The sequence below is a fragment of the Aptenodytes forsteri genome, unplaced genomic scaffold (genome assembly GCF_000699145.1).
Source record: "Aptenodytes forsteri isolate BGI_AS27 unplaced genomic scaffold, ASM69914v1 Scaffold44, whole genome shotgun sequence".
Classification (NCBI taxonomy): Eukaryota; Metazoa; Chordata; class Aves; order Sphenisciformes; family Spheniscidae; genus Aptenodytes; species Aptenodytes forsteri.
The window spans coordinates 475479-502107 of NW_008794213.1; the positions used below are offsets into that span (position 1 = coordinate 475479).

At 38.3% G+C, this 26629-nt stretch overlaps 1 protein-coding gene across 1 annotated transcript in view; it reads left to right on the forward strand.

Annotated features, from left to right (window-relative positions):
* Positions 1-26395, forward strand: part of ADCY1 (adenylate cyclase 1) — a 171902-nt gene extending 145507 nt beyond the window's left edge. Inside the window, exons 15-23 of the mRNA XM_009285327.2 lie at positions 2496-2585; positions 5559-5815; positions 6436-6562; positions 15134-15250; positions 16403-16549; positions 16936-17034; positions 21774-21888; positions 23497-23621; positions 24498-26395. Coding sequence (XP_009283602.1) covers positions 2496-2585; positions 5559-5815; positions 6436-6562; positions 15134-15250; positions 16403-16549; positions 16936-17034; positions 21774-21888; positions 23497-23621; positions 24498-24836 — 1416 coding nt within the window. The 3' untranslated portion in view covers positions 24837-26395. The remainder of the gene's footprint in view (positions 1-2495; positions 2586-5558; positions 5816-6435; positions 6563-15133; positions 15251-16402; positions 16550-16935; positions 17035-21773; positions 21889-23496; positions 23622-24497) is intronic.
* Positions 26396-26629: the final 234 nt, after the last annotated feature.

Here is a 26629-nt window from a genome sequence, read left to right on the forward strand (position 1 = left end):
CCAAAATGCTATGCTATCATAAAAGAGCAGATGCAATCTTAGAATGACCAAAAGTCAAAAATATAAATCCTTCAAGTGTCAGTCAGAGTTTTAATTCAGACATGTCTCATACCTTACCTTTTAAAGGTTTTTTTTCCTTTTTAACCTAATAGCCTAGCATGTGAACATTTAGAACATACACATACCACGCACACACAAAAAAAAGTCTGTGCGATGTGTCAGGACACACTGTCTTTGAATCTGCATTTTGCTTTGTCGATATTAACCATGCAGCATTATCTTCGAACTATGGGGATTCTCTCTTTAACAAGCAGTAGATAACTTATTTGGTTGCAAACTGAATTAATGGAATATATATATTTCCTTCAAACAAAATTACTATTTTCCATTTTATTTATATGGATAGAAACACTCATGTTCCACCTCATGTGTGCATAGGATTTTGGTCTTGGTGGACAACTTGATGGGTAAAAAAAATGCCTGGATGATCACATTCAGAGCATAGCAGTTTATGGTCGTACTCTACCTTGAAGCCAGTAATAAGTGGGGTACCACAGGAGTTTATCCTGAGACCTGTCCTGTTAAACATTTTTATCAACAACCTGGAGAAGGACATGGAGTATACTCATGTCAAGTTTTCAGGTGACTCCAATTTTGGGGTAACAGCCAACACACTGGCAGGATGACCATTGAGGGGGACCTAGATAGGTTGGCAGAATGGGCCAACAGGGATCTTATGAAATACAGCATGGATAAGTGCAAAGTCCAGGCCCTGAGAAGGAAGAACCCTCTGCAATGGCACAGGCTGGGGACTGACTAGCTCTGCAGAAATGGCCCTGGGGGTCAAGGCAGACAGTACTTTTGGCCCCTTGAGGTCCCTTCCAACCTGAACTGTATGATAATAATGAATAAATGCAGAAATAGTCTATCTCTTTTTTCATAGTGTAATTTTGGACACTGCTATATCCCCTCCCTTGAGACACAGCTTTTCAATGTGAGATTCTTACAGTTTGAGGTTTTTGTTCTACAATATGCTCACTGTTTTATTAAAGGTGATATACCTCGGGTATCCCAATGTATTTTACTGATGCTGACTAATAGTTAAACTGGTTTCTGGTGTAGCCAATTAACTCAGGTCTATAATATGCTTCTGTAAATCTACTATTGGTATTATGTTGGTTGTTCCCAGCCTACATTTAAATGGACTTAATCCATACTGAAGCCAGAATGTATTTGCAGATCACACTTTCTTTTTTTTTTCTGTAATTGCTGTATTCTCATGTTTCACAGCCCAGATGAAGTTGATTCATCTATAACGATCTCAAACTTTTAATTCATGGTCACACAAACAGTGGAAATGTCTCTGCATATGTGAAAGGAAGGGGAGGAGTTTCAATACATGATTTCTATTGTGCCAAGGCCACAGAATCCCCTCTCTATGGGTACTTTGCTGCCTGCTGGAAGCTATGCTTTTGGTGTTGATGATACCCATAAAGTGAACAGCTTTTCTTCAGGACTGGTGACTTTCATCCAAAAATTAGGTGTTTGCTTGCTCCATTTGATCTTAAGTCAAATCCAACCTTGATAAGTCTGAGCCCCCTCCATTTAAGGGACACAGGATTGTTCCCCCTCTAAATCTGATTGTTTCCTGGAGTTAATTCTTGCACCTTGAAGTCACTGGAAGAAGTCCTGTGGTCTGAAAGGCGCATCGTGGATCCAGTAGATAATAGATGCCCCAAACATTCTTAATGCAAGGGGAAATGAAGGAAAGCGGCTTTCCCTGAAAACAGAGCAGATCATTATGACTGGAACAAGTACTAGAGCTTGACAGACTTATCCTTCCTCTCTCACCTTATGTCACTGGCTTCATATATACTCACAGCAGCAAGCACTTCACACTTCACAGTGATGGAATCAGGGTAAAAATGGAGATGAGCAAGAGATTCACAAGACTCCATTCCACCAGACATTTTTGTTCTCCACTGCTCTTTCTGCTCTGACAAATTCAGTATTTTTAATGAGTCCTGATAATTAAAACTATCCTGGCATTTAATGTGACTATTATAGCAGAAGACACAAATACCACTCCAAAATTCTATGCTACCACAGTATGTTCTCTTGGATCACTATTTGTAGCTGATAATTTGCAAGGCAAAAGATGCTTTGGGTATTTTCCCCATGGGAACAAAATCAAATGCCATCCTAATTTATTATTTGCATTATGAGCAGACATCCTACTAACCTTTCAAAGAGTTTTAATTATTATGAGAAATAATGTATAGTAATAATAGTTTCACATTTGTTACCCCCAAAAATGCAATTACTTTTAAAACATATGTACACAAGAATAACTGCATGCTTGTTTCATAATTTGCAGTGCAGGCAAAAATTTCGTATCCCTTATTCACTTCTTTTTATAGACTAAAAAAATAGCAACCCCACTTTAAAAAATATTACAAAATCTTTATCTATAAATCTTTTTTTTTCTTCCTTAGTGTTTTCCAGGGTGCCTGACAATACAAATTCGTACCATTTTGTGTATTTTTATTGTGATCTTAGTATACTCTGTGGCTCAAGGATGTGTGGTGAGTATTTAAATCAAGTATTGCTTAATTTAGCATTCTGTTTAAAGAACAGCCTGGTATGGATCCATTAAACACATACCATATTCTCGTCTGGTGAATTCCTACTCTTTTCTTTATTCATATGTGCAGAGCATGTTTCTTCAAAATTAAAGCCCTTTGCTATAATTTGAACTTTCACTGCCCTGAGTCAGGATGTTGAATTAGGAATGGGAAAGCTATTAGCAAATTATACAGATAATACCTAGTCAACACCTATGGAAATTTTTATAGCAAACCTTAGTATCACATAGTCTGCTGATGACCTGTACTTTATGGGAAAACTATTTTTAAATGTTCAATTTGCTTACTAGTTCAATGGCTGATATTTTGTGACAGACAAGGCATGGTATCAAACAACATTACTTATTTCTATGTGGCAACTTACCAAACACATTTCTGTGTAATAACAGGGGGATATTTTTAGTCCAGGCAGATCAGAAAGGATAACGAGATCTTAAAATATGGACAGTATTGTGTAACGAGAAGAGGTGCTTACACCGTGCTACTTACATGATCCATTCACATCTAATGTCTAGGAAGCTTCTCTTGTATGAAGTGAACTTGCTCAATACTTCTGAAAATTGAGCGTCTTTTACTGTAGATTAGCAGCTAGTTCTACATGATGGACTTGAATGTCAAATGGGATTTAAATTTCCACCTAAGTATTTGGCATTTAGTTGCCTTGTCAAATTCCTAGCACTCAATTTCAGAATTTTGGCTGCTAATGCTAATGAATTAAACATGTTAGGGTACCCAAAGGAAAGAATCCACACAAAAATAGCACACTAAACACAATTGGAAATGCTGAGAAGGCAGATGTCTCAAATCATGTCTCTCTGCGGGATTTGGGCAATGTGTTCTGACCAATAGGAAGACAGTGATTTCATGAGCAATTCACAGTGCTGACTGAGATGCCAAGCCCCTTATTTTGTATTTTGTGTATTCACTCGTCCCTGGACCTGCCCTGAGAACATCTACCAAGCTGATCCCCATGAACTGAATGGGCAGAGGATCCCTTGTCTGCGAATTCCAATGTCCTGAGACATATGAAGAATTACTGTTGTTCAGACATTTCTGGGAATTCCTGAACATCAGCTGTGTGAGTAACACACAGCCCTAATAGCACACAGACATGTATGTGGTTCTTAATGTGCATATAAGCCTAAGATGCATAGAGATGTGCAGTGCCTCCAGGCTAGCTAGCATCTCAGCAAGTTCTGTGTATCTGACTTTGGGATTGAGATTAATATTATGACAGCTGGAACCTTTATGGATCAGCCCCCTGACTCTTACTTTGATCAAATGAAACAAGCACCATTGTTGCCGCTTAAAGACGGTGAAAATGAGAAACAGACATCATAAGGCCTAAGGCAACGGTGAACATCGGTGGAAGAAAGCAGATTAGAATTCAGATGTTCTGGCCTCCAACAAGGCAGTGATCATTCAGTTACAACTTAGAATAGGTCACAAATATAACTTTATCCTTTACTGAAGCAAAAATAGCCTGCAACCATTGAAATGCTTAGGAGAAATGTTTAATCAGTAGAAATTATTCATTCCTGCAAAGTAATGCCTCTAGAAGTCTCAGCTAGCAGAGGAGCTAGGTGTTGAGGTTTTACTCTTAGTTGTAGAGCATATGGTGTTTTCCTGGATGGATTGCACATCATTTATGAAGCCCTCCTGCATGCCTATGTTTTCCGATGAGTTTAGTTGAACAGCATTTTTAAGAATATTGAACAAAATCACATTAAACAGATTTTATACTTCACTCTTTCTCATCTTATTTCATAATGTTAGCCATTATGAGTTTAACTCACATTTTATCTTTTATGCCTCATCTTTTTAAATTACTACAACCACCTGTAAAATATATTGCTTAATAACCTTTCAGGTTGTCAGTTATTTTACAGCATGCTATAAAATTTCATTATCAGTGGTTAGGATTAAATAAAAAGGTCTAATAACACACTTCAAAAGAGAAGCTTAAGTACAGGGCAGGGCTTATGTGGTGGTGCCTGTTAAAATCAATTTCACACTACCATCCCACTCTCCCCTTTTATGCTAACTCTTGTACTCACCCTTCATAAGGGGTGAAGGTTGGAGTGCAATTAAAACTGGAGCTCTAGGGACTTGCACTATTTGCCAGAAATTCCTCCCTTCCTTAGGTAACAGCTCTGAGATGTGTACATGACATTGCCTTTGGAAGCAGCAGGTTAAATTTCCTCAAATTTCACATAGGAAATGCACTAAAACTAAAACTAAAACATCCCTCTGCAGGGTAGGAAGGCTCTGCAGAGGGACTGAAATGCACTAAAACATTTTTTTATTTCCCAGCCTAGGGAGGAAATGAAACTCCTTGCATAACTGAAATGGCAGGGATAGCTAAAGATGAGGCCTTGTATTTGAATCATATGTGATAGCAGAAGTAGCTCTGCAGTGGAGAAAAGATATTATTCATGTTTAGCTTTTCAATCAAAGATTAAAATATGTTTTATTTTATATTTGATTAATTGCAATTGATACAATTTACATAGTCATTAAAACAAACACATTTCTTTCTGTGCTCTGTGCAAGAACCTTTCTCACCTGCATGGCCACATAAAATGTTTACTGAAGTTCCTTAATTTTGCAGGAATATGTTGGCTTGAGAATCTCTTGGCTTTGAGCACTGAGAGGGAAACTATTCAAATAAGCCCAGACTTTAATTGGTTGGCTTTACTGGCATCTAATGAACAAAGAGTGTCTCCCACCTAAAACTGAGTAAAGCGTTACAGGAAAAGGAGAGAGATTTTATTAGAGCGGTGAGCTGGATGGGAATTCCATGGCCATATTTTCTCAATTAGAAACGCACTACAGTCAGCCCCCACAGCAGCTGCATTTCTGTTTATTTCATATTTAACTTTCTCCCCTTCTCGCCTCTCCTGTCTTTTCTAGGTTGGCTGTATGCCTTGGGTTTGGAATACCAACTCCAGCAGTTCAATAGTTATCATTTCTCCTGGTGGAACAAATAAAACAATGAATGAACTTCCATGTGACACAGCACACTATGCTTTCCTTTCCTGTGTAGTGGGGACTCTCACCTTGGCAATATTTCTACGTGTATCTTCCTTGCCAAAAATGATTCTCCTGCTTTTTGTTACAATTTTGTACATAGTTATTCTGGAACTCAGCGGTTACAGAAAAGCAGTGGGGTAGGTACCTTGCAAAGTTAAAGCAATGGGTATTTCTGTATAGTCACGACTGACTCCTCGTATGTGAATTGTCCTCTAGCATTCAGTGCTGCTGAGGGCTATATACTCAGTAGAGCGTAAGAAATACTTAAGCCATCCTCTCCCCAGCAATTGTAGGATTCTAGTAATACCCATCAACAGGAGATCAGCTTTTCGGAACTAGCAAGTGTTGCCCCATTATTCTGTAGTTTTATGCTAACATACCTCAGCTGAACACACTGCAGTCTAATTATAATATGAAATAGAAAAACACTGTTAACTTCACTTCCATATTTCAGCAGCCCTCAGCCAATTCCAATTTCATTTAAGCTTTTGAGAGTTTTTATATTTCCTAATTAAAAGCATGTATACACATTACAATAATGTATAGCATTATAAAATCCTCAGGAAGTTGAATGTTAGTGTGATGCAGCGATCAGATTTACTGTCACCCATCTCCCCACCCGTATGAGCGTCCTCAGAAAAGGCTAGTGATTAGCGGGTACCCACATGTTCTAAACTAAAGATCTGATATTAAAAATATGCAGTGTTAGTTATTAGAAAACCTGGAATAACCCATTTACTTTCCTTTCATTTTTAAGGGGTGGCTCCTTTTATATGCATGGCTATGAACCAATACTAGCCATTTTGCTATTTTCTTGTGCTTTGGCACTGCATTCCAGACAGGTGGACTTGAAACTGCGTCTGGACTACCTCTGGGCTGTGCAGGTAAGTCACAGGACTTTTCTTTCTAGTATGCATGCACACAAAATGATGTCTGACTTTTTGAATTGGCTTGCAAATACTTTCAGAACAAATTAGTTGGACTAAGACACTTTCAAGATTTTTCATGTCTGTTGGGGTTTACAGAGAAAACTTATTAGAGCTTTCTTTCCATAGACCTATAAAATTCATTTGCTCTGGAGAGGTGATTTTTTGTTTGTTTGTTGTTCCATAACAGTACATTATTAATGAAGTAATATATTTCTATCTAAGGTGCATTATGAATAGAGAGAATTTCAAACATGGGAAATTGACTGTTAGCAATATAAATTTGAGATAAAGAAATTAAATCCATGCAGTTTTTTTCATCTTGTAATACAAAAAGGGGTGAAAATAAGTTGGTGTTCAGGTAAACTGAAAAGAAGAAAATAAAACTGATACAAGGAAATACTTATATCATGCAATGAAACTATGGAACTCTTTTCCAAAGGAAGATCAGAAATTTATTTAGATAACAAGTGCATGGACTTTTTTTTGAAAATATATTTCCTAACTATCATAATCACAGCAAAACCTATAGAAATTATACTAGCCATAAGCAGGGGCATCAGGAAATGTCATGCCTCTCAGCTGTCCTATTGCCACCTCCAAAGTGTTTCACACTGGCCCCTGAGGGAAGGAGAAAGTTGAAGAAGACCTCAGTTTGTTTTGGTGGAATTTGGAAGTTGCGTTTCTGATAAATCTTATGCTCTTACACTCTTGCAATTCACAAAGGTCACATCCTGTTCTCACCTACGCCCTGTTAACTATGTTGTTAAGAAGACTGTATAAAGTGTTGCAGTGCTTGCTTTTATGTGTAAGATCAAGACTGGAACACATGGGTTAAACACATCCCTGACTCTACTGTGTTACCTAGAATGAAGAAATCAGGAATGACTTAGCTCTATTATCTTCTACTCTTAAAGTTTTTCAACATAACAGTTAAGCTCTGTTGAGACTTTTTGTTTGTCTTGATGTCCAAGACCACGTCCACCTCCTTTATGATTTAAGTTTACCTTGTCTATAATTTCTGTGGACTCTGTGCTGTTTAACTGAGTCAACAGCGTGTGATAGCTTCATTTAATTTTTGTCCTATGACCTGCAGGTGATAGGTGCTGTGCCTGTCAGCCTCAGAAGTTTGTTTTGGACAAACTGATAATAGTTTCTGCTTGCTGAGGTGCCAAATATAGTTTTCAGGTGGAAACAAAAAATCCCCTGACTTTGAAACTCAGAGCAGCACGACTGCTGTATTGTGGCTATCTTTATATAGATTGGCACATGGTGGAGGTATGTGAGTGCCATATGATCCATGAATAGGAGACCTTCGGTATGTTATTCCTAGCCATGAAATAGAGTAGCAGGCAGGAAGATACTGTTTTGCTATCCTGTGGCCTTTCAACACGTCAAGAGTGAGTTCCAGCATCTTAAAGGCTTTTCATCATTCCAGCTACTATGACTTGCACAGTGAATTGTGCATCCCTAAGGAATGTACTGCTTAAAGATTCTTAGTTTTAAGTTGGCTTTTAATTAGCAATCAATTATTTTTAAAAATTTAAGTACTGGAAAATAATGGGATGCTTGCCTGCTGAAAGACCGGAACTGGAGAATAGTAAAGGAAGAAATATAAACTTTTTCTGTTTTCTTGGGGCCAGGTTTTACAGAAATACCTAGTCATCTACCACTATTGTTAAAGCCATTGTGCACTTACTCCAAAGGACAATAAGGGGAGTTAAGACATATGGATGCCTATCAAATTTCAGTAATGTCCAGCGGCATCTTCAGGTACCATTTCAAAAAGTGCTTTTCATCTGAGAAGATCAAATGCCATTTTATTTTTCTTGTCAGTTGCAAATCAGGTACTTATGTGGTACCATCTTGTCTGTGAGATTTGCATGATAATAATCAGAAGGGGAAAAAAAAATCAGTGTAGGTAGAAAATTCAGAAATTAGGGATCAACATGACTACCATTCTTTGAAATCGGTATGCTGCGTAGATGCTTGGCCTCTTTGATGATCTGGGCATATACCCTTGTTCTTCTCAATTCCACATGGAAGATCTATTCCCTGTACAATAAATAATAGTGAATAATAAGTTGTAAGGAATGTTGTCCTGGTTTTCACTCCATGTATTGGTTGTAAATGATATTGAATACAAGGGCTAATTAACATAACATGCAGAAGTACCATCATGATGGATGCTACAGAAGTGCTTATGGTGCTTACCGATTCAAATGGATAAGTAAAAACCACATTATCTTTGTACTTATTAGGCTTTTTGGCATAGTAAACGTCTGAGTATTAAAAGCTCTGGGAAGACTGTTGGTTGGAAATATCTGTATGTTAAAACTGCCTTTGAATAGTTAGCAAACTCCAAGCTACTAATTGTTTAACAATCTTTAAGAGGAGGCAAGGGTAAAAACCACCTTCCTGAGTGGCAGTTTTCTCTAGCTGCTGGACTGCAGGAGCCCTGTATATGGTTAAACAGCATTCTTGGTCATGTTTCTCTACAGCTGCAGTACTGCTTACCATTGAACCATGTTGGCTTAACTTGGTTACGTTCTTGGTAGCAGAAGTTTTAGAAAGACCATTGACTTAGTGCACAGGGACTGTGGAGATTTTCTTCTGTTTTACAGAGTGAGTGTGCTGGTTCTTTGTGCAAACACTGAATTGCATGAATCACTGCTAGAGTGGGAGACTCGCATCTCCCAGTAGCCAGCCGCTGCTGTGTGAAAGATGTGCCAACATGGTACAACATGTATTTTTAGGAAGTTTCTCAGTTGTTGGCTTACAACTGGGAGAATTTCGGGCTCAAGGGCTATTCTGGAAGTTGTAAGCAATTTGCGTACTTTTAGTAAGGCTCATTGTGGGGCTAATCCTGTAAAAATGTTCTCAGGTGAATAAACCCGTTTGTGGCATAAGCTGCACTAAAAAGGATTTCATAAATATTTTCATTTAAATCATCATGAACAACAAACAGTCTAGTACTAACTAAATGATACTTTAAACACTGAAAGTATCCTGCAATTAATACCATTATTAATAAGAATGTATAGATAGATGCTCAGTGGTCTATGCTAAGGTCTGAGGAAAACCCATTTCCATAGATTTTGTCTGCCACATCAGGAAAAAAATATTTTTTAAGGAAAAGCAGATTTCAAACAAGAAAAACTGATTTAGAAAAATGATACAGTTTCAAGAAAAGTTAATCTAATTTCCATGCATCTAGGTTACGTAACCAGAACAGAGATAATACAGTATGATTTATGTACATCGTGTGGAAAAAATAGTTTTTTCTGATTGATGATAAGTTGTTAAAACATTTATATTTGTACTGACTGTTCACACGTCAATGGTGTTGTAAGTTCTTGTTGATTTTGCTAGGGTTTTTTCTGTGCCAAATTTAACCTTTCCGAATATCACAGTATTTCCAGTAAATATCTGGTTTGTTTGGGTTTTTTTTTAACAGGCAGTGGGAGGATAATTTGATTTTCTACATAACATTGTTGAGTAACTCTGTGTGCCTCATATGACAATAACTGTGAATAGCAAATATAGGAGCATTTTACTTATTGGTGACTGATAATCACTTTTGCTTATGCAAGTTATTCAACAAAACTGGAAAAAAAAAGGACTAATAAATACAAGCAATATATTCATGAAGAAGCTAAAACTGCCAAAAACCTGGAGTTGCTCACTCACCCAGGATTTGTCAGGGGAGGAAAATAAGAATGATACAATGATATGACTGATTGTTGCATTCTTTAGGGAATACTCGAATATCATTCAGCTGTCTTTTCTAATCCGTGACACTTGTAAGAAATATGTATTTCACAGTCGGCAGGCAAGACTTGCTAGGTGTGCTTGCACTTCCTCTTAAAAATCTGGCCCTACAGAAGCAACGTGATGGGTCTCTTCCCTGTGGTTTTAGTGCCACCTTCAGGTACAAAGATGATGTTTCTGCGGCACCAGTGCCCCGCTCTTTTTAGCTGTATCTTGAAACAGTGTATTTTCATGTGATAACTCTTCAGTCAGTGACATTGCTACAGCATTATTATGCTTATTAAACAGTCACCTGATAGCTCAGGTGATACAACAGCTCAGACCACTTTCTGAACAGGGGATGTGTAACCAGCTACCAGCATTATAAAAACTGTGAGATGCTGCGTAACTTTGTAAAATGCAATAGCTGTTAATTACATTGATGTCAAAAGCCATAGTACCAAAGAACATTTTAAATTTTGTCACCAGGTCTGAAGCAAAAACAAAGCCTGCTTTTAAATACTGCAGCTCTGCAAATCCAGTTAAGTTCTGCAAAATTACCTACCTGCCACAAATACCAAACAGGTATAAGCAAAAAGCAGAATGTGAAAAATGATGCTGCTCATGCCTATGTATTTTCTTTCTTGTTTATTTTCACAGTAATCTGCCTTGTTTTTTGAGCCAGCAGCTATTGCATAAATATCATGCTGGCAGCTTTCCTTAATTAACCAATAGGAATAGGGGCAAACAGACCAGGGTTAGGGTGCTATTTAGCTGTCTGGATAATATTTCCACCAGGAATGTAAATACCTGTGATCTGTGCTATTTTAATCTTCTTTCTCCAGCCCCAAGTACTCCTTCTCCCTTCTCAATGTCTGTTTTGCCTGGGAAAGGGTGATGCCTACACATCCTTTTATCTCAGCTGCTCAAAGAGTAGGCACTAGGAGTTCATGAGTCACAAGGAGGAAAGACAGTTTTCATTGCATTCCCCTGAAGGGCAGAAAGCAGGAAGCTGGAAAAAGGTCCAGAACATATCAGTAATCAGTTTACTTCCCTTCCCATAGAGCCGTGTGATGGTATAGTTTTAGAGTCCTCACTGCCAAACATGACCAAGTCTTTTTTTACCTCACCTTCACTCCTTATCTTCCCTTGCAAGAGACACAAGATCTTTCCTCTTTCCCCAGGCAGCTCCTGAGGAGCTGCATATATGAGAGCTGTCTTAGGTGGTGCAGGGCGAGAGGATGGATACTCAAACTCTATGCAGTAGTGGCAGAGACGGTACACTTCAGTTCATATTCCTAGCAGATCAGTTTAATAAAGGCAGGATGTTAGACATTCGGTAAGTCTGGATGGTGTAAGTGTAATCCATGCAGAGACTCTGGCTAGGGTATTAATGCAGTATGTGGTCTAAGCTAATATACCTTGCTTTTCAACACGACTAAGTGTAGGTCAGAAGGAGTGCTATGCTAATTCCATGAATGTTCTGCTTCTAGGTCTGGGGCTAGGTTGGGTGGAGCTAACACATCTTGTTCTTCATGGCACTGCCTTGCCCCACACAGGCGTTGCCAGTGCAAATGTCTCCCTGAACCACAGGGAGAGAGTGCACTCTTCTCTCCCTGTTGGCTAGGAAGTGCCTTACCTGAAATAGGCCAGGGCACAAAAAGCTAAGAGCACTTGACCTACATTCCCTTCGTTCTGCTGTTTGCATATTTTGTCTCTATTTAGGGTTTGCTACCATTACCCACCATGGTATTATTCAACGGCCTTCCATGACCTTAGAGGCTTTCATCTCATTTCTGGCAACTGAACCTTCTTAGAGTCTAAACTGTAGTTAACAGTTTTGCATCCAAAGAGGGGAAGAGATGCTTGCTAGGTGTGTTGGAAATGTAGCATTCTACTGTGTTTCTTAGCAATGGTGACATCCTTGATGCTTTTCCCTGCTTTTAAGGGATTTTGCCACCCCTTCAGTCATGACTTTGGTGGTTTGGTTTGAGCCACTAGCTCTTCACTGAAGAGCTCAATTCTCAGCCTCTTAGGCACGGCTGTGATCCCATCATTGTGAATATTGCCACACCCACACCTGCACACTCACAGTAGTGTCAATGGCATTTCTATCCCAGTAGTTTCATGACCGTATTGAAGCAAGATAGAAAGGAGGAGAAAAGCCATTACATGCCTTAAAGTTCCGTCAGAAGGAAACAACCAGAAAACCAACAGGCTAGAGTGTCCTTTCTCATTTATTCTATGTTGGTGTATTAGAATCATCTTCTATTTCTGTGCATCAAAGCCTGGACAGAAGTCCAGCAACATGACCAAGGTCACAAGGGTCTGCTTCAGTGCTGGCAGCTTTGTCCTTGTGCTGTGGCTTGCTCTGAAACTTTTGTTGTGAATCATACACAATGGTAGGAAACACTACATATTGCTGAAGAACCTTCTCAATCATGTCTTCCAAAATGAACGCTTTGGTGCACGACTGGGCAAGGCAGAGGAATCTGATCACATATTTCCAGTTCAGAAATGAACAGCAGCTGCCAGTGATTGAGCAACATCATTATCCATGCAATGTGTCAAACTGATTACTCCACTTACCTACTCCTGCTTGATTACTTTGACTTGTCCAGAAATCTCTACACCCTGCCCAAAGGTGTATTGTTCTTTAAGCTGCTATTCTGCCCCATATTGTATTGGGAGCTTAACTGAGAACCTTAAACGTTCCTAGGAAGAAAGTAACAAAAAAGTTCTCATTCAAAAAATAGAGGAATGGATAAGCAAGTCCAAAATGGATTTTTTATTCAGAGCATGAATTCAGTTTGCAAATCTCATTGCTGTCGTCCGAGTAAAATTTCCCATATTCCAATATGATGTAAAAATGGAGTTATAAGCTTGGTTTGGATTTTCAGGGGGAAAAAAAAAATTATTTTTACTATTAGAACATTTAAATTCCAACAGTCAGACTAAAGGCACGAGGCCATTACACATGTTTATAGACAACAATAAGTCAGAGACAGAGTTATACCACCAAAATAGGGGAAGGATATTTTAAGAAAACAGCATATGAAATTTAAACAGCAAAAAAAGTGTCAGGAAAACAGCTCACAAACAGGAAATAGATACTTGCTTAAAATAAAAATTTCAGGTATATTTCTTGCAGAGCTTAACTGCTATTTAATGTTTACTGATATTTCACCTCTGGAATAAATTCTGATTCTTATTACACAAATTAGAGGAGGAGCTGAGAATTTATTTCAAAAGGGAATGATTCCTGAAGAACTTATGTTTATAAACCCAGTTCTCTTTTAGCATTCTTTCTACTTGTAAAGAAATTTAAGAATACAGATGTAAACTGCAAGGCAAAGCATACTGTGTGATTTGAATAAAAAGGTTATTTCCTAAGTTTTGTCATGGAAAGCAAAAATTAGCTTCCTGAAAAAAAAAATCACATGAAAAGAATATTGTAAGACTATACAAAGGCAAGAGGTGACTGGTTTTCTCCTACTTAGGCAGGAATGGACAGTGAGAAAAGTATGTGGACTTTGTAATAGATCAGGGTAGCAAATTCTAGATATAAAAGAGACACCAACAAAGATTAGAGAAGATTCTTCAGTGGTTTACATGATTGTAGTTTCTCAACAATGCGTGAGAATTTGGCCTTCTAGTCTTCTGCTGACTGTAACTAGATAAATAACTTCATATTGGGATCACGGCAGAAGATTTGTGTTACAGTTCTGTTGAGTGTGATTGAAGAGCAAAGAATAAGCTGTGATTTCTATGAGATGAATTATATGGTACTGATCACATTCTCTAATTGAAATCAGAATGTGGGGCCAAAAGTCACTCTAACAACAAGGAGCAAATTCCAGAGAAGTAATTTTGCAGAAGAGTCTACTAAGGACTAGGCTGGAATTTGTAAACCTAGGAGTCCCAAGTGAGATCCCTAGATATTCAGTATTTTTCCAATAAGGGGTCTGATTTTTAGAATTGTTTCCTAATGCATGACTCCCACTAACTCCTGTGAGTCAAGACACTTGTAATAAGATACCAGTATCTCGGGTTAAGGAACTCACCTGTGTTAACTCCTAGGTACTCTTTCTGAATGCTGTCATTCACATGAATGATAGAATTTCTGTTGCTGTTGTGCACAGAAATTTATGTGCACAGGAGCTGTATATGTTTTCATGCCAAATACCAGAGTAATTAAAACCAACTCCAGAAATGCTAATTATTTTTTATATTAAAATAATTTTTTAATTGCATATCATTCTTAAGGATGTTCCATTTTAAAACCTTCTTCTCTGTTGAAGTTACTGTCTTACCAGGTCTGTTGCCATTTTACTGCAAAATTATGTAGGTTTGCTTTAAACACTGGTGATTCTCCAGGCTTCTCTTTTTTGAAAGGTGGATCAAATACTGCTGTCACTGTCTCCACCTACCTGGGAAGTAATTGGCCTCGAAGACCAATGTGACTTAAGTGGGATTATTCTAGCTTTTTACTCTGTAAAAATATCAAGGGCCTATTTAAAAGATCAGAGAACTACAGAAGACACCAAAACACTTAGCTGATCAAGCCCTGAAAGTAGTCATCGGCCCAGAGACTTTAGCTTGAATTACTAAGGATCTTGCCCCAAACATAAAAGCATGGTATAGGAGAACTGTTCCCACTCTACTTTGCAGGCATTATTTTGCTCAGTTTAATTTCAAAGGATGAATTAATAGAAGATACTTTGGCTTCAGCTAATTTTTTTGCTTTTTGGAAAGGTTTTTCTTTTCCTATCCCCACAGGCAGAAGAAGAGAGAGATGATATGGAGAGAGTCAAGCTGGATAATAAAAGAATTCTCTTCAACCTGTTGCCAGCACATGTTGCACAGCATTTTCTTATGTCTAATCCAAGAAATATGGTAAACCAAGATAAAATTTAAATACATGGTGATGTTGTATGGGTATGACCCTATGTAGCTTGGGTCACCTTTCAACTGTGTTTTCAAGAAAGGCTTGGACTTATAAAATTTCATTCATGTTAAAAGGAATAGTTTTGTAAAAACTTGTGTTCAAGAATTAGATTGGGATTATTTCTTTTGCTGTAGTATCCTCCTCTGAAGAATTTTAATAAAAAGCAGGATAAGGGAACGTTGTGTCATTCAGCATCAATGCAGCCAAGTGCCTGCATGCAAATCACTAATTTTTTTTCAAACAATTTAGAATACGGGGATTTATCACAGTATTTCATGAGCTCAGTTTGGTTCTGAATGGTGAAGTGTATGAACTGCCAGAGACTTCCATATGAACCACTCTAGCTCTGGAAATACGCTGCCATTACCAAACCCATCCATTTAAAGTTAAAAACAGAGAATTGTACACACCCAAGGAAGACTCAGTAGCTTTTAACATCAAAGGCTGCAGTGATTAAATAAAGTGGTTCAGGAAGCCCTTACCAGAGTCCTTCCGGTGCAGCTGCAATACCTGTAGCACTGGAGTCACCGTAATGACCATGATACTGCTCTTGAGAGTTTGGATCAATGTATTTGAACCACAGAAGAGTGGTTTTACTTCCCACGAGCCCTCCAAATTCTTAAGCAGAAACCTTACCGTACAGAACAGCATTATATTGTTAGTGTTGAACACAGGACTCCGCAACTCAGGCAAAGACATGAAGGAGCGAGGCTGGTTTTGTGCTGCAGGGCAAAATTGTTTCGTCTCCTATTTTAGTTATAAAACAAAATTGAGAAAATGCAATTATATTTCTCATACAATAAAAGTACTACAACTGTTAAGAGTTTCTACAAAATTTTTACTCACTGCTTCCATGTCTGAACAAAGAAAAAGTCTAAGTTGTTTTAAATGGGTTTAATAGCTTTGCTGTTAATTTTCTTTTGTGTTTTTGAGTGGAGAGATCTTTCAACATTTTTTTTAATAAGGCTGGCTTTCTCTCTACCAAAAATTATGGCTTTTGTCCTAGCTATTGCTTAGCAGTAGAATAGATATCATAATAATGATGCCTGGTTTACCTTAATCTTTTAAAGTAAAAATTGTATCTTGCTTATGAACTGCAGGACCTTTATTACCAGTCATATTCACAAGTGGGAGTGATGTTTGCTTCCATCCCAAATTTCAATGATTTCTACATTGAATTGGACGGCAATAATATGGGAGTGGAATGTTTACGCCTGTTAAATGAAATTATTGCTGATTTTGATGAGGTAAGGTCTAAACACTTTGTCTTTTGATCATATCAGTTCTACCGAATTACTATCAACAGAGATTATCTGTAGCAACTCAGCTATCTTGAACTGCCTAATAAAACAGTACTGTAAACTTCCTATTTAATTGTAGTTGGTGTCCACTGGTCTTCTCCAAAGTGCCCAGTTTGTACTTTTAGGTATGTGAGTCTGACCTCAAATTCCTCTAATATAGGAAGAATATTAAAATGTGAGTTAACGGTAGGTTTTTCAATGACCTCAAAGTGGGCAAGCCTCAACTTACCAAAAATAATATGGTTTAATCAACTTGCACGTATTATCTGATAGCTATGGTTGCTTGTCTAAAATATTATGTAACATTTAACAGTTTTATGTTTTAAACAAAGCTTATGGACAAAGAATATTATAAGGACATAGAAAAGATCAAGACAATTGGAAGTACATATATGGCAGCTGTGGGACTTGTACCTACTTCGGGAACTAAGGTAAGAAGATTTTACATGATGGTCATTTTATCTTGCTTGAACTGCAGGACCTTTATTACCAGTCATATTCACAAGTGGGAGTGATGTTTGCTTCCATCCCAAATTTCAATGATTTCTACATTGAATTGGACGGCAATAATATGGGAGTGGAATGTTTACGCCTGTTAAATGAAATTATTGCTGATTTTGATGAGGTAAGGTCTAAACACTTTGTCTTTTGATCATATCAGTTCTACCGAATTACTATCAACAGAGATTATCTGTAGCAACTCAGCTATCTTGAACTGCCTAATAAAACAGTACTGTAAACTTCCTAATTAATTGTAGTTGGTGTCCACTGGTCTTCTCCAAAGTGCCCAGTTTGTACTTTTAGGTATGTGAGTCTGACCTCAAATTCCTCTAATATAGGAAGAATATTAAAATGTGAGTTAACGGTAGGTTTTTCAATGACCTCAAAGTGGGCAAGCCTCAACTTACCAAAAATAATATGGTTTAATCAACTTGCACGTATTATCTGATAGCTATGGTTGCTTGTCTAAAATATTATGTAACATTTAACAGTTTTATGTTTTAAACAAAGCTTATGGACAAAGAATATTATAAGGACATAGAAAAGATCAAGACAATTGGAAGTACATATATGGCAGCTGTGGGACTTGTACCTACTTCGGGAACTAAGGTAAGAAGATTTTACATGATGGTCATTTGTGGAGGAACCATTATCCTTCAATTTCCCAAGGAACATCAGAAACACAACTAACTCTATGTGATTATAGATAACTTGTATTACTTCTTTACAACAATTAAATCTGAAATTCAAAGAAAAACTGTAGCCTGAAAAGAAAAATTGCTATCCTAGCAGTTGTTCATATGGCTTCATTTGGGATTTCATTGTCTGCAGCTCTGGATTCTCTGCAAATTGGTGTATAAAGCTCCTAAGTCAGAGTGGTAGTGTTTTAAACCCAGTATCTTAGACGACCTCGTAAGATGCAGGGAAGGGGAGAGTCTAGGTGTAATGAATTGCTGCAAAACTAACAGAAGAATGTTAAAATGTGATTTTTTTTTTCTTTTTTATATTGAAATCTGGGTGCAACCTACAATCAAAACAAACAGCCTTTCCCAACCCCCATCATGGACAGGAACTTAGTGCTAGGTACATTGCTGCACTTTACCCTGGTCCCTCCAAATCAGCTCTTCTTTGTCTCTACTGATAGCATTCTTTTTACCTCTTTAATTACTCAGCAATAAAAGAAGTCAAAGTCATTTCAGACCCACTAGTTCTGGGGCACAGTTCTTCTGTATCCTCATTACTACTTCTGAGTGTGTTTCTCACCTTAAGTTTGTGTCTTGGGACAGAGATTTCCTAGATTTGCATGCAGCATCTGGAAAAGCAGAGAACCCTGTAGACAGTATACTGAATATATTGTCTACAGAGTACTATGCACATTAATAATTATATTAATAAAGTTAATTTATGAAAAATTAATAAAATTAATAATATGAAGAATATAATGAAAATGAAAGCAATCCATGCACCTAGTCTGCCCAGAATTTCCAGACACCTCTCCCCTGTTCTGATATGCGTGTACTTATGTTGTAGAGGTACTCTCATGCATATGGTTTAGCATTGCAAAATAACACCGAATTAGAGGGCAAAAGCAAAAAGGGCCAGAAGATGGCCTGTGAACTTTCTAGCAACAATTATCCTCACAGGGTAAATAAAAAACAAGGCCACACTGAAATCAACTGTTAGAATCATGTTGGAGTATATCACATGCAACTAATTTTCTGGTCTGCAGGGTATTTACAACTGATGTTTTCCTTTGTATCATTCCTAGAAATCTACACATTACAAAAAGGTATTTTTAAGACTCCGTTTATGCTGAAATGTTTGACTCCTGGGTCCTGAGACAGGCAAAAAAATTGATCCTTTGAATTTTGTTCGATGTGATCTCAGGCAAACAGGCAACGGCATACTTGTGTGTCTGCTATAAATGCTCTTTGAACTATAATCCTGAAAACAAGTATGTTATTGGGTAACTTTGGCAGCATATGTTCCAAAACCTAAACATGTTTATGTCTTGTATTTTATAGTTGCTAACTGACGGGTCAGCTGAGTTAGCCCGGTACTGAAGATACCACTCTGAGCTTATGATAATAATGCATTTTAAATCACTGCAGAAGGTCTTGTACAGGACTCTACTTTTCTCTGAAATCTTGGGGCAAATTTTGATCTTTTCTGTAGAGGTAGAATTTATTTAACATTCTTATTCCAGAAAACCTAAAGATCTTGTATGAAACAGCCAATATTTTTTACTTTAACTTGGGGTTTCAGCTCTTCCGTGAACTCTTCCCCCTGCTTGTGTGATGCAAATGAGTAGAAATTATTCACATCCTCTTGGCAGTTTCCCACCAGGTCTTCAGCACGCAGCTATGTATTAGAAGTCTGATGATCCTGGATAGCCTGTCAGGCGCAGACAATCACTGCCAGCCGTCACACAGTCCCTGGGCTGCCCTACAGAGTCATATGTGTCCATGGGGAGCCAGAAGAGACTCAAGTGCTTCTGGTCTCCCCTCTGCCAGGAGTGTCACAGCTTCATCAGAAAATCTGGCACAGCTTCTGGTTGTGAGCCACCAATTTCATACTAGAATTTGGACATGAGCAGAAAGCAGTGGATAAGGTTAACTTTGCTCTTAACTGAGGATATTTACACACATAAGAACCCAGTACCCTGATGAAGTTAAATATTTAAATCCCCTATTTTACAGGACTGTTGTTTCTGCAGCTTGACTTCAGCAGATGACTATAGTAAATGCACATTGCCTCTGCCAGAGTGGTTTTGCTGTGATGCTCTGGGCAGTCTTTCCAGTAACTATTCCTCTGATGTTTAAATAAATAATTGCTTGCCAGTTACATCATCCATCAGGGCAGCACACAAACCAAGCTCTTTGTAGATCTTTTGCACAATATAAGTTCATTGTGTGTGTGGAGTCCTTTGAAATTACGTCTGTGATTTCACCAGGGTCCTGACTTCACCAGGGTCCTAACTTTGTGATGTTCTTCAGTGCAGGTTCAAAAGAGTTTGCCAGTAATCCTTTTGAGAGGCATCTGTCACCTGCAGCACATCCAGTATTTGTGACCAGTCCTCTCTCCTGCAACCCTGAGGGGCATTGCAGGAAATCAACACGTTCATCGGGCAGCAAAGAAATGGAAGGATAAGGAATATAAAGAAGATTAGAGGATTAAATAAAACTATACACTCGTCCCTCCCTCCTCCAGACATTCAATATTCTTCTCCTTCTCTGTTGGAAGTGTAGCCATCAGCTCTTTAAACTTAATTCTTGTTCTTCCTTTGTCTTGGTGAGGCTGGAAAAGAGTAGAGCTAGTTGACAATGCAAGAAGCAGAATGCCAGATACCCAGGCAGGTAAATAAAAATATCCTTCCTAAAAACTGGGACTGACCCAAAGATGACTTTCATAATTTTTTGTTAGCACTTTGCTCTAATTTTTGTAAATTTCCCAGACACATGAAGGAACCCTTTCAAACTGAGCCAAATAAAGCAAATAGCAACCTGTTTCTCAGGTTTCTCAGCCACTGTCAAGTACTCCATTTATACAATCTCACTATAATGACAAAAACCCAGTGAGCTCTCATCTCATGCCAGCTGCCACAACCCTGTTGTGCAACACCCTACTGAAGCTAGACTGTCACTGACCCTGCATTTCTTTCACCATATCCTACCTTTAGCCCACTTTCACTTTGCAAATCTGTTCAAGAATTCATATTTATTATTCAAATAAGAGCACAACATAAGAGCAACCATACTGAGTCAGGTCAAAGGTCTATTCTAGTAACCAGTCTTTAACTAGCCAACGGTAGATCCTGGGGAAAGGTCATGAGTTACAGGACAAACATGCAAACCTCACTTTCCCACTTTCTAATGATATGCTGCTTAAGAAATTCTAGAGCTACAGATAATATCTTTTTACTACTTTGTAGCAAATATTTATTCCATGAATTTGAGTAGTTATGTTTGCATCTAGCTAACTTTTGGAATCCACAATATCTTCTAAAAATGAGTTCCACAGTTTAATTAGACCGAAGTTGTAAACATTATTTTCTTATGTTTTGGGTTTTTTTTACAAGTTGATACTTCAGCATTTCAGTTGATCCCTTCTGGTTCTTTTGCTTTAGTTCCTTTAGGTATGTTTTATAACAACTCGCTTCAGCTTGCCTGGAAAGGAAAAAAAATAGGGGTGTTTGCATCTCATAGGATTAAACCTAACAGGAGTTTTGTCAATGGGAACAGCATGCACCCCATGGAGCCGGGAGCTAGCGAAAACCCCAAAGGGAGAAGAGGGCAGAAACTATAGTTATTAATAATCATCAGGCAAAGCAGTTTTGTAAGAAAGCAGGTTATATTCCCTGCCACGCTCACAACAAACATCTGCAGCTCTCTAGCAACAGAACCACTTTACCACGGGAACTTTGCTTTCCATTCTTCCCAGAAATCAAAAAGAGAGAGAGAAGGGGGGAAAAAAAAAAAAGAATTCAGTACTTGAGAAAAGAATGCATATGCTGTAGCCACCATCAAAAGTTTCTTTTCACAAACAGCAAAATAGGTTAGATTCTTTTCCTAAGCCATGCAGTCTGAGCATTTCATTGTTTTTCACTTTGGTATTTCACCTGCCTCTCAGTACCATACAAATCTAATGTGCAATACTATTTTGTTTCTAGGCTAAAAAATCAATTTATTCCCATCTGAGTACACTGGCAGATTTTGCAATAGAGATGTTTGATGTTCTTGATGAAATCAACTATCAGTCTTACAACGACTTTGTCCTACGAGTTGGTAAGTCACGTTTCTACAATTATCACACAAGCAGAACATTGTTGTTTGTTGGCTTTCCCTGTGCTGTCTGCAAAGGATTACCTGTTCTGCACTCATGATTAAAACTGAAAAGCCGCCTTTAGCAGGAGAGTCACATCCATGTAGAAGGTCAGCAGGCTGCATGGTAAGCATCAGTATTAAGGAATTATAATTGTGTCCAATTCCAGTGTGTTTACTTAATCTATGCACCCTTAAAAGGAAACTGCACCAATAATTTTATACAATATTATTAGTGCACCCAGTCTTGTGGCTTACACTGCTTTGCATTGCTAAACTGCTGAGAACTGGGTCTGACCGTACTTAACTATTAAGTTCCGTCTGCAAAAGCTTTGTTGGCATTAAAAGTGTGATGGGAGCTTTTTGTCCGCAGATGCCAAATCACCTGAACCAGTCCTGTTTTCTCCAACAGATCAAATCCTCAGGTCTTCACAAACCTTCCCATGCAATCCGTTACATGTTATTACCTGTCTTACCTCTTGGAGTCCTTTCTCCCCACCTTCTTAGAGAGCAAGTTCCCCTCTTCCCTTCCTTCCCTGCATCCCGCTCCTCTCCAATGCTACTTCCATTGCTGTTCTCATTTCATTGCATATTCTAACACAGATAGTTTTCTCCAGCTTCTTTCTCTATATATTTTCATGGCTGAATTGTGAGAATGGGCTGGACAAGGGGAAAATTGAGGTTGCTAGCAGCAGAAGATTAAGACCAAAGATATCAAGGGTAGCAATAGGAGAGTTATACATCTTTGCCCTCCTGTATATCCTAATAATTTTAAACCCCAAATTCGCTTTGAACTCTGTTATAACTGGTCTTTCCAGTTTCACAAAGGGGCAGAAGACAAATATCTAACCCCCATTCTTCTGCACAACTTGCCTGGGAAAGCCCTTACACAGAACCTCATGCAGGGTTTAGCATGTGCAGCTCTTCAGGGCACTCAGAAGGAACATCCGCTTTTATCTTCCAAACAAGGTGTCAAAATCAGTCAGAAATGTAGAATCGAGCCCTGTGGTTTTCCAAAAAAGATGCTTGTGCCGTTTTCGCATACTCTTGTCTTCTTCCAGTGTCTCCCTGATCTGAGTTGTCTGGTACTGACAACCAATGTGACACACTTCCCTTACCCCATTCCTCGTGTTTTCCAGGCCACTATTTCTGTTCTGCTTGGAAAACCTCCATTGAAAGGCTTTATATGAGCAACCACAGTGGAAGTCGTAACAAACAATCAAAGATCTTTAACAGTTTGTCCTGAATTATTCTACAACTAAACTCTGCACTACCACTGCTTTTCTGCTTTTCTTAAAAAAAAATAAATAAAAAAAGAAAACCTACAGATGAGCCAAATTTTTATGTTGTCTATCATACTGCATTTCCAATAAAATATCTCTGTGTATGTCTTTATTTTTTTCTACAGCTCTTACAAATACAGAAGTCCAATTGGCATTAATTTAACATATATTATGTCCTATGACCAGAAAAATTCTAAGGCACTTGTGTTAAATTTATTTTGCAGGATTCATGTTTCCCTTGGATAATATGCTGTAGTGTTTGAAACCAAAGTCATTGTTTTCATTTTAGGTATTAATGTCGGGCCAGTAGTGGCTGGAGTCATTGGAGCCAGAAGACCACAGTATGATATCTGGGGGAACACTGTAAATGTTGCCAGCCGGATGGATAGTACTGGAGTGCAGGGGAAAATTCAGGTGAGTGCATTCTGAGACAATTTTGCAAATTTTACATACCTCCTATTTTATATGTGGTTACATTTCCAAGACTACTTAGAAAACGCAACCTCACTTGATCTTGTGGTTCTTATGAAAAGGGCAACATTCTCCAGATGATTCAAGCATCAGAGGTATAGTTGTTTTCCATTATAAACACTTCACTACTTGGAGGCAACTAAATCCTCAAATAAATCATTTCCCGTTAGAAGAAACAGAGTTCTCTGCTGCATTGCACACAGTTGGAGGCAAGCCTGGGAATGCCGACACTGCATGGGCCAGTCCTTGTGCTGTAGGAATTTTGCCTGAATAAGGACTACAAGGAAAGGATCTGTGTCCATTTGCATCCTGCTGCATTTTATGTAGCTTTAAAAATTCCTTGGATACTTTGGATCGGAGAGGCTACACAGAGAGAGAACATTGTTGTTCTACTAGAGCTTGGCTAGAAGCTATGCTGCACCTCTCAAAATCTCAATGAACTCTTGCAGTCCTTTATCCAAAATACCTGTCTAGTCTCCAGGGATCAAAAGTTCTTCTGGAGTAAATTAACGTCACTGGAACTGATCCAGCTTACAACAGTGGACAATTTGGTTACACATTTCTGTGGGACGGAGCTTACTCTGGCTGTGTCATTATTCAGCTCAAGACCAGAAGTTCGGCATCTCAGATTCCAGTTTGGTCAGTGATTTTTAATTCCTTAAGAAAATTCTAAGTGAGCCTGAGAGCAGCACTAGGTGCTAATTCATTCTGCTTATGCGTATTTCATGACAGAGAAGTAAAATGGGGAGGGGTGGGCAGTTCTAGAATTAACCTTATATGAACAGGAAAAACTAATAGTTCTTTTCTTTCTGTCTTCAGGTGACAGAAGAAGTTCAGCGGATATTAAAAAGGTGCAGTTATGAATTCATGTGCAGGGGTAAAGTCAGTGTAAAGGGAAAAGGTGAAATGTTGACCTATTTCCTGGAAGGAAAGGCCGATGGAAATAATTCACAAACACGGTCTTTAAACTTAGAGCGGAAAATGTACCCTTATGGGAGAGCAAACATTCAAACAAAACTGGGCACCAGCTGTCCGTCTGTATCCTCAGTTGCTAGCTTTACTGTAAAAGCTGGGCTTGGAGCAGGTCAAGCATCTGCCACTCACACAAATCAAACACTGCATTATCTTCCTTCTGTGCCAGCTGTGAAGGAGGCGTAGAGCAAAGGAGATATGGTTGTGCCATTTGCAGTGAACTTGGAGAGCAATGGTTGCCTGAATTTTTACCAAGAGATCAGAGGTCATAGGCCATGGCATTAACCAAGGACCACTACAACCCAACCAAAGAGAACTTGGGGACTGTGTAACGAACTCTTGGGATGGAACATATAAGGGCTAGCAATTCTGTTAGAAAAAGTCAAAACCTGATTTTCTGGAAATGAGGAATATTTTCTTGGCATTTTTAAAGGGTAAATGAAAAACAATGAGATAAACGTGCAAGCAATTATTTATGTGTGTGTGTGTATATATATGTTTTAATTTATATATGCACATATACAAACAGTCCTGTGTAGACTTAATAGAGATTTATAGAGATAAACATAAAAATATGTATTTATTTACACATCCACCTGCAATGACATAGCAAAGAGATTTCTCTTTCTGTCATAGCCAGCATTGTTGGGTCTGGGATTAGCAAAGCTGCATTTAACCGTGGAGTGTGGGGCAGCTGGAGACTCTCCAGGGCAAGAGTTAGAGAAACTGTGCTCCCAGTGCATGAGTTAAAGCAATGAGAACAGTGTTCATTGTGCTGTCAATGGCAGATTAATGAAGGCTGGATTCAGCTAATTGCTAAACCCTATGTATTTTTTAAAATTCTCCTTGCATGCTCAAAAAACTTCCAAAAAATTCCAATTCAAACTGTAACACTAGGATATGAAGTAGATAAACCACAGAGCTTAAAGGTTTGGCAGAAGAACAATATATATTCTTTCCATTAAAAAAAAAAAAGGGTGGTAGAGTTCAGAAGTTGCTGCCTCTTCACAGGTCATTTGACTGTGCAAGACAGAGGAGCACCCTGCAAGCACAGCAATTTGCTTATGCAATATAGAAACATTCCTTTATGTACAGTGCTGATTTTATTGAAGAGCAGAAGGATGGTATTATTTCAGGCTTTTACAAACAGCACAGGTCCTGTGGCCCAGTTCCAGGATTTAGCTTTACCTTTCTAAACAGCTCAAAGAATAGTCCTGTACTGGTGACAAACATGCCGTTGCTAGCTTTTTGACATTTGTATGTTTGCCAACATAGTCTTATGTCTTAATTGATTTTTAAATTTATGCCACAGTTTTATTATATCTTGATTCTACCCAGGCTCACTCTTCAAAGCTGTACAATTATAGAAAGCTATAATTCTGAGAAACAAGCACAGTCAAACTTTGCCCAAATGAGGAGCACACTGGTAAACATGCCAGGAGAGTGAGGCCTGCTCTTAATCTGCATAAAAGGGAACATATTTTGACTGCTTTTTCCTTCAATGCAGCCCACATCCTATTGTTCATGGTTTCATCTTGAAACGCTGATCTGGATGTCAGATGTGGAATACAGCTCCTTACTTGAGGTGGGGGCAGTTGGAGGTCATCCTGCTGAGTGACATGTGCACCATGGACAGGTACCATACTGTCCTGATGGGGATGCACAAGCTAACCAGCCTCACTGCTTTCCAAAAGAGAAGCAAAATTTTACATTGTCTAAAAACATGCAAAACTTCCTTTTAACTAAAAAAAAAAAAAAACCCAAACAAAAAAAAAACCACAACAAAACAAAACAAAAACAAACAAAAAAAAAACCCTACACCCAAAAACCCCACCCAAGACTACAGAAGTTGTCCAGATTGTACAGTAGAAAACTTGCTTGTACTAGATGTCACATTTCCCTTTGGTGGGCCTATTTTATTACTGATATCAGTGGAAAGAATATTCTGAGTGATTCTCCTGCAATCACATTTGCTTTGG